The sequence below is a fragment of the Bufo bufo genome, chromosome 3 (assembly GCF_905171765.1).
Source record: "Bufo bufo chromosome 3, aBufBuf1.1, whole genome shotgun sequence".
NCBI classification, from domain to species: domain Eukaryota; kingdom Metazoa; phylum Chordata; class Amphibia; order Anura; family Bufonidae; genus Bufo; species Bufo bufo.
Window position 1 is genome coordinate 390,212,111 of NC_053391.1, and position 18,173 is coordinate 390,230,283.

Genomic DNA, 18,173 nt, shown 5'->3' on the forward strand with positions numbered 1-18,173 from the left:
CATACAAGGCGGCAAATATTCCGGGGGGCAGCGCGGACAAATGGGGGCACTGATTGAAAAATGAATGACTGAATAAGCAATACCAGGGGGCATGTAAGTAAGGCTATATCTTTAGTTTAACTTTCATTTTCAGGTGAAAGGTCCTCTTTAAGAATTTAACCGCATCTTACGCTGCAGTCTTTTACTAAGACTGGTATATGAAACACCAGTCTTTAGTAAATAAGCCCCTATATTCCATGTGTGGTCTGTCAAGTGGTTTTGGTTTAACAATGCTTGGATATACATAATATATCTCAATTAGGTTTTGGTCTGAAGCTATGTCCTATGTAATCACTTGGTTTTATTTAGCTTTTTTACTTTCCTTCCTGGAGGCTTTTTCTCATTACATTTGAACTGTACTGATGTCTATGGATCTGGAAATCATATTCAGCTGAGCTGATGTTTTTTTGCTGCTATAGAAGCTCTCTAGTTAAATGATGGAGCATAGCAGCCACCAGCAAAGTATGGACAGTATGAATATATCTAAAGAAATGTATTTTAGGTGCTCACATCTTCCTGGAATAACTTCCTTTAGTTAGTTTTGATTAAGCATGTCCTTGCTTTTCAGAAATAAAATGTTATACTGTACTTCACTTCTAGTTATTGTAATTGGGTTTCTCCTTTCTTAACAGTTGAAACTTTGGAACAAGTACAGAATTTCCAACATTCCCTCACTTATCTTTATTGAAGCATCTACCGGGAAGGTTGTGTGTAGAAACGGCCTCTTATTAATAAGAGATGACCCAGAAGGTTAGTATCTTAAAGGTGTTTAAGGGCTTAATAAAAATAAGCCGTAATAATACCTATATGTCTATGAATTCTTACCAGATGATCTCCATAGCTCAAAAGTAGTTCTTTTTTTATTGTCTTGCCTAGCACTGTGATGTACATTTGTTTTAATGATGCTAGAGTTTCTAGAGGTGGTATTACCCATGATTCCTCTAGAAACTCTTCTCACAGATTTCCCCACTTCAGCAGTCTGCATGCCTCTCTATTACAATATGTAAGGTAGTGGTGTAATAGCTCCCTATCTGTTCTGTTACTGGTTTGCTCACATACACTGCATTGTTTGCTGCCCAGCATGTGAAATACGGACATGAGAGAGATGTAATCTGTGGCATCCACACTGGGATGTCACACCAGCAGGAGATAAACACCAGGGGCATGGCTGTGTGACAAGCTTACAGGGCTGTGTCAGCTACAGACAGCAATTCAGACATTAATAGGTGGTACGTCCTATTGCATATAAACCATTTGCACATCATTAAGTTCAAAAAACTTTAAAGGGTAACTGTCATGTTTTCATAAAAAAATATCTTTTTGCATATGTTACTGCTGCAGCAGCATTACACATAAAGCAATCTTCACATACCACTGTTTTCCTTGAGTTTTTCCCTTAGTTACGGCTGTTTAAACATTTACAATATGAGGACCTTCTCAAGATAGCTCCTCTGCCAGTTCTCTGAGGCCAAAACTGCTTGCCCTCACTTCCCATACACACTTGCTGTAGCCAGCAGCTCCCTGCCAGCCAATCAGATTGGATTACTGAGAGACACGCCTCCTCACTCTGAAGCCTAATGCAGACATGCAGTGTGAAGGACCGCCTCTGTCTTCTGTTTAAACTGAAGGGAAGACAGACAAGCCATAACAACAGTCTTTTAAGGGATCAGTGGAAAGGGACAGAGGACATTAATGAAAGCGGTTATTATAAGGTAATTACAGATCTTTTGACAATCATTGACTGACTAACTCAGGTATACATGCCTAGCTCTAATAAACTAGCAAATAAAATAAAAAATGACAGTTACCCTTTAATCCTTTGACATGTATGAGCCCATCACCAGGAGAGGTGAGTGGCAGAATGCTCAGCTGAGTGCTTCTACCACTTATTTCAGCAATTGGTGAAGGTCTTAGCACCTGGACTGTCACCAATCTAAACTTCTGACATGGCACTGGTGACATGTCAGTGCTCTTCTGCCTCCCTTAGTAGACTTCTATCCTATTAAAACTTTTCAAAACCACAAATGAGTGGTCTCTGACTCCCATAGTCATTAAAGGCGTTCTCTTATGAACAGCAATCCCTTTTTAAAACAAAGCTGGTGCTGCAAAATGTGGCATTACATGGCACTGATTCAAATGAGTAGCCATCTATGTAATACCCATGTCTGCCAGAGTGGCTAATGGGGGAGGGTAAGCCATGAGTGACTGACCCTCCTCTATGATGTCTATAAGCCCTACTAAGGTGTAATGTGGACATCGGGTTGTCTGGGATCTATTTAAGTGCACATTTTCATCATACTAGCAATGCATCTAAAAAAGGAAAAGTAAAAAAAAATATGAACATTTAATCTGTAGCTACAGTTATATAACATGAACCGGTATAGTGCAGTACTTTGAAAATAAGAATTTTACTGAAATTCCGTTACAATATTCTATAGCTAAACATAAGCGATCATAACGAATAATACAAATGCAATTATTATGTTACACAGGTCTAGAGTTCCCTTGGGGTCCAAAGCCCTTCAGTGAAGTTATTGCAGGTCCTTTGCTCAGGAAGAATGGCCAGTCCCAGGATAGTAGTACCCTGGAAGGCTCTTATGTTGGTGTATATTTCTCTGCACACTGGGTGAGTACAATCAATCAGAAAAGTAATTAAAGGGGGTGCATGATTTTTACGATGCATTGAATACTAAAGATGGTTATTTGGACAGTCAAGGCAGTTATGGGATCAAGATCGCATGTTGGGAATTTCGGTCTGTGCAGAAAAAACTGATGTGTTAATCGGCCCATTAACTAATGTGCCAGCGTTCTCTGCATGCTGTCCGTTTTACATTCAGACAGCACCCTGACTTGAACATGGTTTTTGTGAATAGGTCTTTAAAGGGGTTGTGACCACTTAGCCAGACCTGTAAAGGGAAGACAAATGGTGACCCTTACACAATGGACAGCGCTGTGTAGTACCAGCATCAGAGCTACTCTGAAACAGCTGATTGGCAGGATTGTGGGGTGTCTGATTCCTGCTGATCAGATACTTATGGCTTATCAATAGTAAAGGCGTGGACAACCCTTTTAATTATTATGGCAGCATGCAATTTCATTGATATCCATCTCCATATGTAGATAAAAATGTTATGTATATTTCTGTTTACATTTCAGTGTCCTCCATGTCGAAGTCTGACCAGAGTCCTGGTGGAGTCTTACCGGAAAATTAAAGAGTTGGGTCAAAAGTTTGAAATTATTCTAGTTAGTGCTGACAGGTAAGTGTTTTTTAAATGAATTTCTGCTACTGAGGACTGTTTAATTTATTCATTTTATATATTTTTTTATCTGAAATGATGTGCGAAGATTAAAAACATTCTTAATATTCGCATGGCTAAGTTATTCCACATGTTTAACCACCTCCGGACCGCTGTACGCAGGATTGCGTTCCGGAGGTGGCAGCCCTGCGCTCAGCGACGCATATACGCGTCATCTCGCGTGAGCCGGGATTTCCTGTGAACGCGCGCACACAGGCGCGCGCGCTCACAGGAACGGAAGGTAAGAGAGTTGATCTCCAGCCTGCCAGCGGCGATCGTTCGCTGGCAGGCTGGAGATGTGTTTTTTTTAACCCCTAACAGGTATATTAGACGCTGTTTTGATAACAGCGTCTAATATACCTGCTACCTGGTCCTCTGGTGGTCCCCTTTGTTTGGATCGACCACCAGAGGACACAGGTAGCTCAGTAAAGTAGCACCAAGCACCACTACACTACACTACACCCCCCCCCCGTCACTTATTAACCCCTTATTAGCCCCTGATCACCCCTAATCACCCCTGATCACCCCATATAGACTCCCTGATCACCCCCCTGTCATTGATTACCCCCCTGTCATTGATCAACCCCCTGTAAAGCTCCATTCAGACGTCCGCATGATTTTTACGGATCCACTGATAGATGGATCGGATCCGCAAAACGCATCCGGACGTCTGAATGAAGCCTTACAGGGGCGTGATCAATGACTGTGGTGATCACCCCATATAGACTCCCTGATCACCCCCCTGTCATTGATTACCCCCCTGTCATTGATTACCCCCCTGTCATTGATTACCCCCCTGTAAAGCTCCATTCAGACGTCCGCATGATTTTTACGGATCCACTGATAGATGGATCGGATCCGCAAAACGCATCCGGACGTCTGAATGGAGCCTTACAGGGGCATGATCAATGACTGTGGTGATCACCCCATATAGACTCCCTGATCACCCCCCTGTAAAGCTCCATTCAGATGTCCGCATGATTTTTACGGATGCACTGATACATGGATCGGATCCGCAAAACGCATCCGGTCGTCTGAATGAAGCCTTACAGGGGCATGATCAATGACTGTGGTGATCACCCCCCTGTCATTGATTACCCCCCTGTAAAGCTCCATTCAGATGTCCGCATGATTTTTACGGATGCACTGATAGATGGATCGGATCCGCAAAACGCATCCGGACGTCTGAATGAAGCCTTACAGGGGCATGATCAATGACTGTGGTGATCACCCCATATAGACTCCCTGATCACCCCCCTGTCATTGATTACCCCCCTGTCATTGATTACCCCCCTGTAAAGCTCCATTCAGACGTCCGCATGATTTTTACGGATGCACTGATAGATGGATCGGATCCGCAAAACGCATCCGGACGTCTGAATGAAGCCTTACACGGGCGTGATCAATGACTGTGGTTATCACCCCATATAGACTCCCTGATCACCCCCCTGTCATTGATTACCCCCCTGTAAAGCTCCATTCAGATGTCCGCATGATTTTTACGGATCCACTGATAGATGGATCGGATCCGCAAAACGCATCCGGACGTCTGAATGAAGCCTTACAGGGGCATGATCAATGACTGTGGTGATCACCCCATATAGACTCCCTGATCACCCCCCTGTCATTGATCACCCCCCCTGTCATTGATCACCCCCCCTGTCATTGATCACCCCCCCTGTCATTGATCACCCCCCTGTCATTGATCACCCCTCTGTAAGGCTCCATTCAGACATTTTTTTGGCCCAAGTTAGCGGAATTTTTTTTTTTTTTCTTACAAAGTCTTATATTCCACTAACTTGTGACAAAAAATAAAATCTCACATGAACTCACCATACCCCTCACGGAAACCAAATGCGTAAAATTTTTTAGACATTTATATTCCAGACTTCTTCTCACGCTTTAGGGCCCCTAGAATGCCAGGGCAGTATAAATACCCCACATGTGACCCCATTTCGGAAAGAAGACACCCCCAGGTATTCCGTGAGGGGCATATTGAGTCCATGAAAGATTGAAATTTTTGTCCCAAGTTAGCGGAACGGGAGACTTTGTGAGAAAAAAATAAAAAATATCAATTTCCGCTAACTTGTGCCAAAAAAAAAAAAATTCTATGAACTCGCCATGCCCCTCATTGAATACCTTGGGGTGTCTTCTTTCCAAAATGGGGTCACATGTGGGGTATTTATACTGCCCTGGCATTCTAGGGGCCCCAAAGCGTGAGAAGAAGTCTGGTATCCAAATGTCTAAAAATGCCCTCCTAAAAGGAATTTGGGCCCCTTTGCGCATCTAGGCTGCAAAAAAGTGTCACACATCTGGTATCTCCGTACTCAGGAGAAGTTGGGCAATGTGTTTTGGGGTGTCATTTTACATATACCCATGCTGGGTGAGATAAATATCTTGGTCAAATGCCAACTTTGTATAAAAAAATGGGAAAAGTTGTCTTTTGCCGAGATATTTCTCTCACCCAGCATGGGTATATGTAAAAAGACACCCCAAAACACATTCCCCAACGTCTCCTGAGTACGGAGATACCAGATGTGTGACACTTTTTTGCAGCCTAGGTGGGCAAAGGGGCCCATATTCCAAAGAGCACCTTTCGGATTTCACTGGTCATTTACCTACTTACCACACATTAGGGCCCCTGGAAAATGCCAGGGCAGTATAACTACCCCACAAGTGACCCCATTTTGGAAAGAAGACACCCCAAGGTATTTCGTGAGGGGCATGGCGAGTTCCTAGAATTTTTTATTTTTTGTCACAAGTTAGTGGAAAATGATGATTTTTTTTTATTTTATTTTTTTTCATACAAAGTCTCATATTCCACTAACTTTTGACAAAAAATAAAAACTTCCATGAACTCACTATGCCCATCAGCGAATACCTTGGGGTCTCTTCTTTCCAAAATGGGGTCACTTGTGGGGTAGTTATACTGCCCTGGGATTCTAGGGGCCCAAATGTGTGGTAAGGAGTTTGAAATCAAATTCTGTAAAAAATGACGAGTGAAATCCGAAAGGTGCTCTTTGGAATATGGGCCCCTTTGCCCACCTAGGCTGCAAAAAAGTGTCACACATCTGGTATCGCCGTACTCAGGAGAAGGTGGGGAATGTGTTTTGGGGTGTCATTTTACATATACCCATGCTGGGTGAGATAAATATCTTGGTCAAATGCCAACTTTGTATAAAAAAATGGGAAAAGTTGTCTTTTGCCAAGATATTTCTCTCACCCAGCATGGGTATATGTAAAAAGACACCCCAAAACACATTCCCCAACTTCTCCTGAGTACGGAGATACCAGATGTGTGACACTTTTTTGCAGCCTAGGTGGGCAAAGGGGCCCATATTCCAAAGAGCACCTTTCGGATTTCACTGGTCATTTACCTACTTACCACACATTAGGGCCCCTGGAAAATGCCAGGGCAGTATAACTACCCCACAAGTGACCCCATTTTGGAAAGAAGACACCCCAAGGTATTCCGTGAGGGGCATGGCGAGTTCCTAGAATTTTTTATTTTTTGTCACAAGTTAGTGGAAAATGATGATTTTTTTTTTTTTTTTTTTTTTTCATACAAAGTCTCATATTCCACTAACTTGTGACAAAAAATAAAAACTTCCATGAACTCACTATGCCCATCAGCGAATACCTTGGGGTCTCTTCTTTCCAAAATGGGGTCACTTGTGGGGTAGTTATACTGCCCTGGCATTCTAGGGGCCCAAATGTGTGGTAAGGAGTTTGAAATCAAATTCTGTAAAAAATGACGAGTGAAATCCGAAAGGTGCTCTTTGGAATATGGGCCCCTTTGCCCACCTAGGCTGCAAAAAAGTGTCACACATCTGGTATCTCCGTACTCAGGAGAAGGTGGGGAATGTGTTTTGGGGTGTCATTTTACATATACCCATGCTGGGTGAGAGAAATATCTTGGCAAAAGACAACTTTTCCATTTTTTTATACAAAGTTGGCATTTGACCAAGATATTTATCTCACCCAGCATGGGTATATGTAAAATGACACCCCAAAACACATTCCCCAACTTCTACTGAATACGGAGATACCAGATGTGTGACACTTTTTTGCAGCCTAGGTGGGCAAAGGGGCCCATATTCCAAAGAGCACCTTTCGGATTTCACTCGTCATTTTTTACAGAATTTGATTTCAAACTCCTTACCACACATTTGGGCCCCTAGAATGCCAGGGCAGTATAACTACCCCACAAGTGACCCCATTTTGGAAAGAAGAGACCCCAAGGTATTTCGTGATGGGCATAGTGAGTTCATGGAAGTTTTTATTTTTTGTCACAAGTTAGTGGAATATGAGACTTTGTAAGAAAAAAAAAAAAAAAAAAAAAAAAATCATCATTTTCCGCTAACTTGTGACAAAAAATAAAAAGTTCTATGAACTCACTATGCCCATCAGCGAATACCTTAGGGTGTGTACTTTCCGAAATGGGGTCATTTGTGGGGTGTTTGTACTGTCTGGCCATTGTAGAACCTCAGGAAACATGACAGGTGCTCAGAAAGTCAGAGCTGCTTCAAAAAGCGGAAATTCACATTTTTGTACCATAGTTTGTAAACGCTATAACTTTTACCCAAACCATTTTTTTTTTACCCAAACATTTTTTTTTTATCAAAGACATGTAGAACAATAAATTTAGAGCAAAATTTCTATATGGATGTCGTTTTTTTTGCAAAATTTTACAACTGAAAGTGAAAAATGTCATTTTTTTGCAAAAAAATCGTTAAATTTCGATTAATAACAAAAAAAGTAAAAATGTCAGCAGCAATGAAATACCACCAAATGAAAGCTCTATTAGTGAGAAGAAAAGGAGGTAAAATTCATTTGGGTGGTAAGTTGCATGACCGAGCAATAAACGGTGAAAGTAGTGTAGGTCAGAAGTGTAAAAAGTGGCCTGGTCTTTCAGGGTGTTTAAGCACTGGGGGCTGAGGTGGTTAAAGAGGACCTTTCACTGATCCGGACATTATGAACTAAGTATCATGACATATACAGCGGCGCCCAGGGATCTCACTGCACTTGCTATTATCCCTGGGCGCCGCTCCGTTCTCCCGTTATGTCCTCCGGTATGTTCGGGGACTTGGTTATAGTAGGCGGAGTCTGCCCTTGTACTGCTGGGCGTCTCCTTCTCCTAGGCTGTAGCGCTGGCCAATCTCAGCGCAGAGCTCACAGCCTGGGAGTTTTTTTTCTCCCAGGCTGTGAGCTCTGCGATGCGATTCTATGTTTCTATAAACTTTTAAATACATAAAGGGAATCAACAAGGTAAAAGAAGAAAAACTGCTACAAGAGGACATAGTTTTAAATTAGAGGGGCAAAGGTTTAAAAGTAATATCAGGAAGTATTACTTTACTGAGAGAGTAGTGGATGCATGGAATAGCCTTCCTGCAGAAGTGGTAGCTGCAAATCCAGTGAAGGAGTTTAAGCGTGCATGGGATAGGCATAAGGCCATCCTTCATATAAGATAGGGCCAGGGACTATTCATAGTATTCAGTATATTGGGCAGACTAGATGGGCCAAATGGTTCTTATCTGCCGACACATTCTATGTTTCCGCCTACTATAACCAAGTCCCCGAACATACCGGAGGACATAACGGGAGAACGGAGCGGCACCCAGGGATAATAGTAAGTGCAGTGGGATCCCTGGACGCCGCCGTATATGTCATGAAACTTAGTTCACAATGTCAGGATCGGTGAAAGGTCCTCTTTTAATACTATGCCCACGGAGATAAGCGTTATAAGATTATGTCAGCCCTGGTAAAACAACAAAAAGAAAAATCATATATCACCAAAATTCGCACGCCACAGGGAACTATATCTACTGATCCCAAATCAATTGCCCAGGCATTTCAAGATTTCTATTCTAATTTGTATGATCTACATTCTGACCCAGCCTCCCTAGTTTCGACACCCTCCCCAGGAACTATTGACCAGTTCCTGGACTCACTTAATCTCCCTTCCATCTCAGAGACAAATAAAAGTGCCTTGACACAAACCTTTACTCCTTTAGAACTGGGCAAAGTACTACAGTGTATCCCATCGGGTAAATCACCAGGTCCGGATGGCTTTTCCATCAACTATTATAAAAAATTTAAATCCCTTTTACTACCATGTTTCACTAAAGTCTGTAATGCACTTTTGGGAGGAGATACCTGGCCACCACAATCTCTAGAAGCTCATATAACTATATTACCTAAGGAAGGCAAAGATCCAACTCTATCCAGCAGCTATAGACCGATATCTCTTCTCAACACAGACCTGAAATGGGTGGGCTAAAGCTTTAGCATATATACTGAGTCCTATACTGCCCAGGATCATTGGTGCCGAACAACCCGGGTTCGTTAAAAGTAGACAGGGGAAAGACAATACTGTTAGGGTTATACGTATAATATCACATGCCAGGTCCACTAAAACGCCTCTTCTCCTTTTAAGCACAGATGCTGAGAAAGTGTTTGACAGGGTTAGTTGGCCATATATGATTGCAACCCTACGGCGGTTCCAATTCCCTGATGTATTCGTTACCGCTATACTTACACTATACGACAAACCCAAGGCAAAGATAAAAGTAAATTCAATTTATTCTTTGAATTTGCATATAAAAAATGGTACCAGACAGGGTTGTCCATTGTCCCCTTCACTCTATGTACTGGTAATAGGCAGAGAATTAGACAGGACCCTCTGATACAGGGATATAAGGTGGGATCTTTCACACACACCACTGCAGCTTTCGCAGATGATTTGTTGTTATTGACAACAAATCCTCTACAGTCTCTTACACGTATCTCAGCATTGCTGGAACAATATGGAAGCCTGTCGAATTTCAAAGTTAACTTCAGCAAATCAGAAATTCTGAATATAACGCTTCCGCTACATCAGACTCGCCAACTCCAACATCAATCTAAGTACACTTGGCCAGCAGATTATATTAAGTATCTGGGTCTTAATTTAACACGAGATCCAGCTAATCTGTATAAAGCCAACTATATACCAGAACTGCAAGACATAACATCAGCTTAAAAAACTACATCTACCTTTCATGTCGTGGATAGGCAGGAAAAACTTCCTTAAAGCTTATATTGTGCCCAAATTACTTTACCTGCTACAAACACTTCCTATCTGGCTCCCTGGCTCCTTTTTCTCCAAAGTACAGTCCATATTTAATTCATTTCTATGGAACAAAGCAAGCCCTAGACTCCCTTTTAGACTTCTGAAACGCAATCAAATGTTCGGTGGTTTTGGGCTACCAGACCTCCTCACCTATTATAAAGCGAACCAGCTTAGTAGATGGATTACAATCACGTTAAACCCACCATCTAATTTATATGCCAACATTGAAAACGATCTTTTCACCTTAGCAGACCGTTGTTGTTGGTAGGACATCTCTAAACCTGCTAATTATCACCCCATATCCTTCTCAGAAGCATTGCAGATGTGTGGCAATAGCTCAATAAACAAACAGCTCTGATTTCATCCCCATCACCAGTAATGCCTCTGAGCCTCCTACCTAAATATGTTAACCCGGATACAAACATTCCCTCAGACTTTTGGACACAACTTTCTAACATTACAGTAGGGGATATATTCTACACAGATACTGCTCCCACATCAGATATTTTACTACAAAAGACCAAAATACATCCCCCCAACTTTATACAGCGACATGACTTCGACTCTATCTGTAAAATTGCATACAAGAAAATGCCTTCTACACGTAGGGATACATGGCTAGAATTGCACTTAGTGAAACATTCGCCCCAAACTTTCTTTCCTATATAACTGGCTTTTAACTAACGACTCTCAACTTAAGCCCCAGTACGTGTCTAAATGGGAAGAAGAATTGAATATGACCCTCTCTGATCCAGAACTGCATTCCAGATCACATGGCTTTTTGCTATGTGTAAAGCTCCAAGAGAACTCCTTTAAAATACTAACACGCTGGTACAAAACTCCGGTTTTCCTTCATACAATTAATTCAGAAATCCCAGATGCCTGTTGGAGGTGCCTGTCTGATAGAGGCACCTTATCTCACCTTTGGTGGTACTGCCCCCTTTAAAAGATTATTGGAAAGCAATAGAAAACGGCATAAATGATGTGTGTTCCAGCAAGATCACATTAACTCCACCACTGGTCCTCCTGTGGTCCCCATCCTCTTCCTTTACTCCCCATAAACACAATCTACCCACATTATTGCTATCTGCAGCTAAGTTGTTAATCCCCACTCTCTGGCGAAGCCCAAGGCCCTCCATCCCTACAAGACTGGGCCAACAAGGTCAATCAAATACTCCGACTAGAGGAACTAGCACATTGGGAAGCTATGACCAGATCATCCTTCCTCAATATTTGGGACCTCTGGAGGCAATCCAAATACATGGACGCATTCAACTCCACTTCTGCACAACCTTGAATTTTTTATTTTTTTTTCATTCTTTTACAATTCACTGAACGCACCTTAGGAAGAACCAGTGCAACACATACCCTCACTTCTTCCCCCCCCCCACCCTATTTTCCCCTCCCCAAATTTTCCCTCTTTCTCTATCTCTCTTACTTTCTTTATCATGACATCTTTTATTGTTGACATGTTTCTCAATTTATTGGTATATATCTCACCAGCACTATAGAGGTAGACATACAATGTAGTCAATTGAAGATTAGCCTGTTCACTTTAGAGCAATTTGTCAAGGATAATAATCTATCCTCTAAGTGATAGTGCTGTTTGTTGTGAGTAAATGATTCCTTTGAACTATGTATTGTTTGTTCCACAATATGTCTTTAAATAATAAAAAGAGATTTGACACTAAAATAATGTGCGAAGATATATTAAGAAATTAAAACTCCATTTCTCGCTCGTATCATTGGGGGACAAAGAAGACCATTGGTATAGCTGCTGCCACTAGGAGGCGACACTAAGCAAAAAAAGAGTTAGCTTCTCCTCTGAGCTATATCTCTCCTGCAGACACTGAGCTAATCAGTTTTTAGCCATTGGGTTGGATTGTATGCCCCCTTTCTGCTGTGGGGTGCCTGCGCGGGTGGTGTTGGTTCTGTTACCAGTTTTTTTTCTGGGACTTTGTGGCGTTCCGGGTCCACACTAGGTTTGGGCGATATCAAAAATATTCCCACGATAACGATATATAGAAAGTTATCGCAATAGCGATATATATCGCAATGCCCATTTAGAAAAAAAAACCACTCAAAACATGCATTCACGTTTCCTTGTTGCCCCCATACATTATAATGTCTCCTTGATGCCTCTATGCAGTAATATCTCTTAGTTGCCCACCAAGAACGGGGTCACCGTTTCCCCTCAAATATGATGGAGCGGCTGTGCCCCCTGCTGCTCCATTCATTCTCTATGGGAGTGCTGGAGATAGCAGCTATCAGCCATCTTCACCGCTCCCATAGAAAATGGGACATCCTAGCGGAAAACCCCGATAAGTGGGTTGTTCAGAGTGTGCCCATTATAGGCGCACATTGTCAGGAAGGGCACCTTGGCATTATAAAGATGCCTTTCAGTCAAATAAAACATTGGGGGTCATTTACTAAAGACTGGCGCTTCCCATGTGGGTCTTAGTCCCTACACACTACAGCCATATTACCGCAGCCCCTAGAGTGCAGTAACTGTTCTCAGCCCCAGCCTGTCTGTGCAGCAGTCCTCAGGGTGCAGCGACTGTTATCCAGCACCGGTCTCTCTGTGCAGCAGCCCCAGAATGCAGCGAAAGTTTTCAGCCCCGGCCTGTCTGTGCAGCAGCCCCCAGAGTGCAGCTACTGTTATCCAGCGCCGGTCTCCTGGCTCTGGGAGTTTACAGCCACTAGATGCCATTTCTTTGTGACCTAAGGGACTTTTCTGTTATGGCGTTCACCATATAGGAGATATTTTTCAATACTTTAATAGTTTGAACTTTTTTGGACGTAGCAATACTTAATTATTATTTTTTATTGTTTATATTTGTTTATGTAAATTGGGAAAGGGGGTGATTAAAAATTTAAATCTTTTTTTTTTTTTTTTTTTAACTTTTTCATTTAATAACGATTAGCCCCCTTATGGGGCTAGAACCTGGGATCTGTTCATCCCTTGTCCTATTCACCCTAATACAGATCTATTAGGGTGCATAGGATCTCACACTGTCCCTGCTGTCCTTTGCTTTGTGCGCACGCAGCAGGGAGATTACCATGGCAGCCAGGGCTTCAGTAGCGTCCTGGCTGCCATGGTAACCGATTAGAGCCCTGAGATTTTACTGCTGGGGCTCCGATCAGAAGCTGCCACTGCACCACCAATGAAGAGGCGAGGGGACCCTGTGGCCACTGCCACCAATGATTATAATACTGGGGGGCTTGGGTGCACTGCGCCACCAATGATTATAATTTATAATACTGGGGTATGGGGGGGGGGCGCACTGCACCACCAATAAATGTAATTAACCTCATAATACAAATATAGACTGCGGGTGCCAGCCATATCACACAGCTGGCACTCAGCCTCAATGACAGGGATCCTGCCGAACCGTGCCAATTAGCCCCTCAGGTGCCGCATTTGAGGGGTAAATTGCCTCGGTTCGCGGGATCGCCGCTTTCTGTCGTTGAGACCGGGTGCCGGGTATGTGATGCGGCCGGCACCCGCAGTCTATATTTTAATTGAGGGTAATTCTTCTCATTGGTGGCGCAGCGGCAACAGTCCCTCCCCTCCTCCTCACTATTACCTTCTCATTGGTGGCGCAGCGGCAGCCGGATCACAGTGGGGATGGACTCTCCTTCTCCACTGTGCTGACTGTAATGTGCGCCGGACATTTTAGAGGCATTCAGCACTGTGACGTGCGACTGCCCCTATGATGTCACTAAAATACAGCAGTAATTAAGAAATGGCGATATCGCCATATCGCTGTTTCTTAATACCGCGGTATATCGTTAATACTGGCTTATTGCCCAACCCTAGTCCACACTCCCTTCCTAGCGCATTATTTTTCCTATCTCTGGTTCCTGTCTGCAGCTTCAGATTAGGTCTGCCTTTCGGGGAATGGGTCTTCCTGTCCCTTTTCAGGGTTCCTGGTGTGTCTTTCCCCAGCATTTCTGTGCAGGGCCTTATGACTGGCCTTGGATTCGTTCTGTTTTTGTTCCCTCCCCATGGTACTGCTCTTTACCGTCCCATGGTCTTCTGTGTCCCCCAATGATACGAGCGAGAAAATAGGATTTTTTGTGCTTACTTGCGGAAAAAATCCTTTTCTCGCTGAGTTCATTGGGGGACACAGCTCCCACCCTGTATGTACATTGCTGTTTCTCCTAGAGGGGTCCTTCTGGGGTTTTCATCCTTTTTATTGTGTTCTGTTGGCTTCTCCTGGCTGCTCCTACTGCTTTTGTACAAATTGATTAGCTCAGTTTCTGCAGAAGGGATATAGCTGAGGAGGAGGAGCTAACACTTTTTTGCTTAGTGTCGCCTCCTAGTGGCAGCAGTTATACCCATGGTCTTCTGTGTTCAGCGAGAAAAGGATTTTACAGGAAAGCACAAAAAAATCCTATTTTTCTGATACAGAGCAGATTTATTCAAACATACAGTATGCATATGGTGCACAGGGGTAGCCAGCAGAGCACAGAATTGAAGAAACATATTTCAGATTACTGACAAGTTATGGTAACTTCCTATCGTCTAAATATTATATAGAGTAAATATGTTCACAATAGAGTATATGTTCACAAAATAAGTGGCGCACCTTTTTTTCATTTTGCAACGTTTTCTTCATTACTGCAACATTAGCAGATGCCCCATGGGAGTTGTATTTCACAATAATTCAAGCCTCCCTGGTTTGGCGCTGCAGGATTGTGATGGTGACATCACTAGTCTTGTATGTTTTGGCTCATTTTTCAGCTGTTTGCTTAGAGCCCAGCTAATTCTTTATTTATTACATCGTAGAATACTGTAATTGTGTAGAGCTGCAACTGTCAAGTCAATCACAAAAGAAGATTTATAATCTGTGGAAAATGCTTTTGAAGATCTTGCTAGGCTGAACATATGAGTTTCATTTTCTTTTCCTAAAAATGATGTCTCCTAGCTAATAGATTGTAGATTATGCAGATCACACATGCACAGGGTGCAGCTGCGGGGTAGCATTCGGCCTGCAACACGGACACAGAGCTTCTGCAGACAATACAGAACAGACAGAATTAAACATTTTGGGTAAAAATGCCAGTGATTATTCATAAGTACAATGGTCCCTAAAGTTACAGTTTTAATTGGTTCCAGGACACTATTGTCCGTTGGAACCTTTGCAACTTGAGTCCATAACTCTATGGAAAACTAGTAATTGGTTTGAAAAAAACCAAAAGATCATAAAAAATGAAGAATTAAAAAAAGTAGCAGATGGCTTAGATAGAAATGGCTGCTTGGAGCTATAAATCACTTTCTATAGTAAGGACAGGAGCTTCTTCAGGGTCCTGTATAGCACACAGTGTACCCGGAAAAAAAGTGGAACCACCCTCCCCTGACATCCAGAGGAGCAGCTCAGACAGAGGACAGTACAGGACATGTAGTACCACACTGTATACGTGTTTTACCAAAGAAATGGCCATGCTGACTGGAAAGACCATTGTTAGTAGAAAATATTGTATCCTGAGGCTAAATATTTTGAGGGACCACTGTATAAAGGGTATTTTTGTGATCCTTGGTGGAGAAACATCAGGTTGTCACTAAATGAAAATTATTATTACTGGACGGCCTCTATGATTTCAATTTATTGCAATGGATATTCACTACACATGTGAGATCATCTTTTCACTGACAGTTGGGATGGGTTTCCATCATTTTGCGGATTGGTAGAGGTTCACACATTTTATGATATTTTTGTTATTGGTTGGTTTATTATAATAGTGAATGTACTTTGCATGATTGTGCACATCAAATGTGATAGGTGACTATTATGAGAGGAGTAATGGGACAAGTTAATGAGCTGGTTGAAATTGCGCCAGGAGCCAGTTGGCAACTGTATCGGCAAAATTAATGTCGGCTTTTACCTTTTTGAGTTATTTCTAAATATCTTCCATGATCCTGATATACTGTACATTTCACTGTGTGGACTTTCATTTTATTTTCTCTATTAGGGCCTCTAGAACTTGGCAGGACTGCACAAAAGCAGTAGGTCTCATAAGTGAAATGCAGAATTGTTTATACCTTTAGAATAGTTTACTTTATAAAATGGTTACATATTTTCCGTAATTGTATTCCGCCATTCAGTAAACAACTAAATGTGAAAATGAACTCTTCAGCTGGCTTAGTGCTGAGTGAACCAGTGAGAAGTACAGATCGAACCTTTGCCAAGTTATTTCATATATCAGGGGACAGTAAACATAATCTCGGTAGACGATATTTGTTGGCAATTGCTGAATAGTGTTGGAATGAAACCGGTTAGGCGGCTGACTGGAAACATTATTCTTCTGAGCGAGATGCACTTCAAGAGTATTAAAGTTGTTAATGGCAATAAACAATCTATAATGTTTTATATTCTAACCATACATGCCTTTGCCCAAGTTCTAGTAAGAGCAGAATTGGGGCACCATCCCCTGGTCATTAATTTCTGCAAAATACCTGTGATGTTAAAATGCTCACTCCACCCCTTAAAGGGAACCTGTCATCTGGATTGGGTATAGAGCTGAGATCATGGGTTGCTAGATGACCGTTAGCACATCCGCAATACCCAGTCCCCATAGCTCTGTGTGCTTTTATTGTGTAAAAAAAACGATTTGATACATATGCAAATTAACCTGAGATGAGTCCTGTCCCTGACTCATCTCACATACAGGACTCATCTCAGGTTAATTTGCATATGTATCAAATAGTTTTTTTTACACAATAAAAGCACACAGAGCTATGGGGACTGGGTATTGTGGATGTGCTAGCGGCTATCTAGCAACCCATGTCCTCAGCTCTATACACAAAATCCCGGTGACAGGTTCCCTTTAATACTTGGATGTCAGAAATTCCAAAATGTCCTCACTTCTCAGGTGTTCCATGTACTATTTCACCCAGCGCCTCTACAGTTATTAGCTGCTTAAATCGCCATATTGGACCTCAAATGCACTTGATGTTCTTTTACTCCTAAGCCCTGTTGTATGACCAGGAAAACGATTAGGGCCATATGTAGGATGTTTCTAAAACCAGTAAGCATGGCATAATAATAAGTCTTACTTTTTACACTGGCACAAGCTGAGAGCAACGTATTGCAATTTTCAAATTGCACCATCTGATGTGCATACATTTTTGTAAAACGCCTGTGGTGGCAAAATGCTCACTACACCCCTTGGTACATTCTGTGACTGGTCGTGTTTGTAAAATGGGTTCACTTCTGAGTATCAGTCATGCACATGTGGCATCCGTTTGAGCCATTTTAATCAGAGATCCATTATTTTAGATGGAAAAAATAACGGTGATGTGAACTCGCCCATAGTCTTACTAGAGAAAGATTATGTACCACAATTTGGGGTGCTTTTTTTCTTATTACCACTTGTAAAAATGAAAAACTTGGGGCTAAAACAATATATTATTGGAAGAAATTACATGTTTAATTTTCATAGCTAAGTTTTTCTAACTTATATGAAATGCCTGTTGGGTCAAAACACTGACTACATCCCACGATAAATTCCTTGAGGGGTTTAGTTTCTAAAATGGAGTCACTTATTAGTGGTTTCCACTGGGTGGGTACCTCAGGGTCTCTTCAAATGCACTGTAGCACCTGAAAACCATTCAACCAAAATCTGCCCTCTAAAAACCATATAGAGCGCCTTCCAGGGATGCCAACCAGAATTTTTATATACTTATCCCAAAATCACAGACAGCATTTTTTACGGACAAATTG

At 42.2% G+C, this 18,173-nt stretch overlaps 1 protein-coding gene across 1 annotated transcript in view; it reads left to right on the top strand.

Moving 5' to 3' along the window:
* Window positions 1-18,173, top strand: part of NXN (nucleoredoxin) — a 155,190-nt gene that overhangs the window by 104,241 nt on the left and 32,776 nt on the right. Inside the window, exons 2-4 of the mRNA XM_040424777.1 lie at window positions 672-789; window positions 2,532-2,665; window positions 3,196-3,296. Of these exons, the coding sequence (XP_040280711.1) occupies window positions 672-789; window positions 2,532-2,665; window positions 3,196-3,296 (353 nt within the window). The remainder of the gene's footprint in view (window positions 1-671; window positions 790-2,531; window positions 2,666-3,195; window positions 3,297-18,173) is intronic.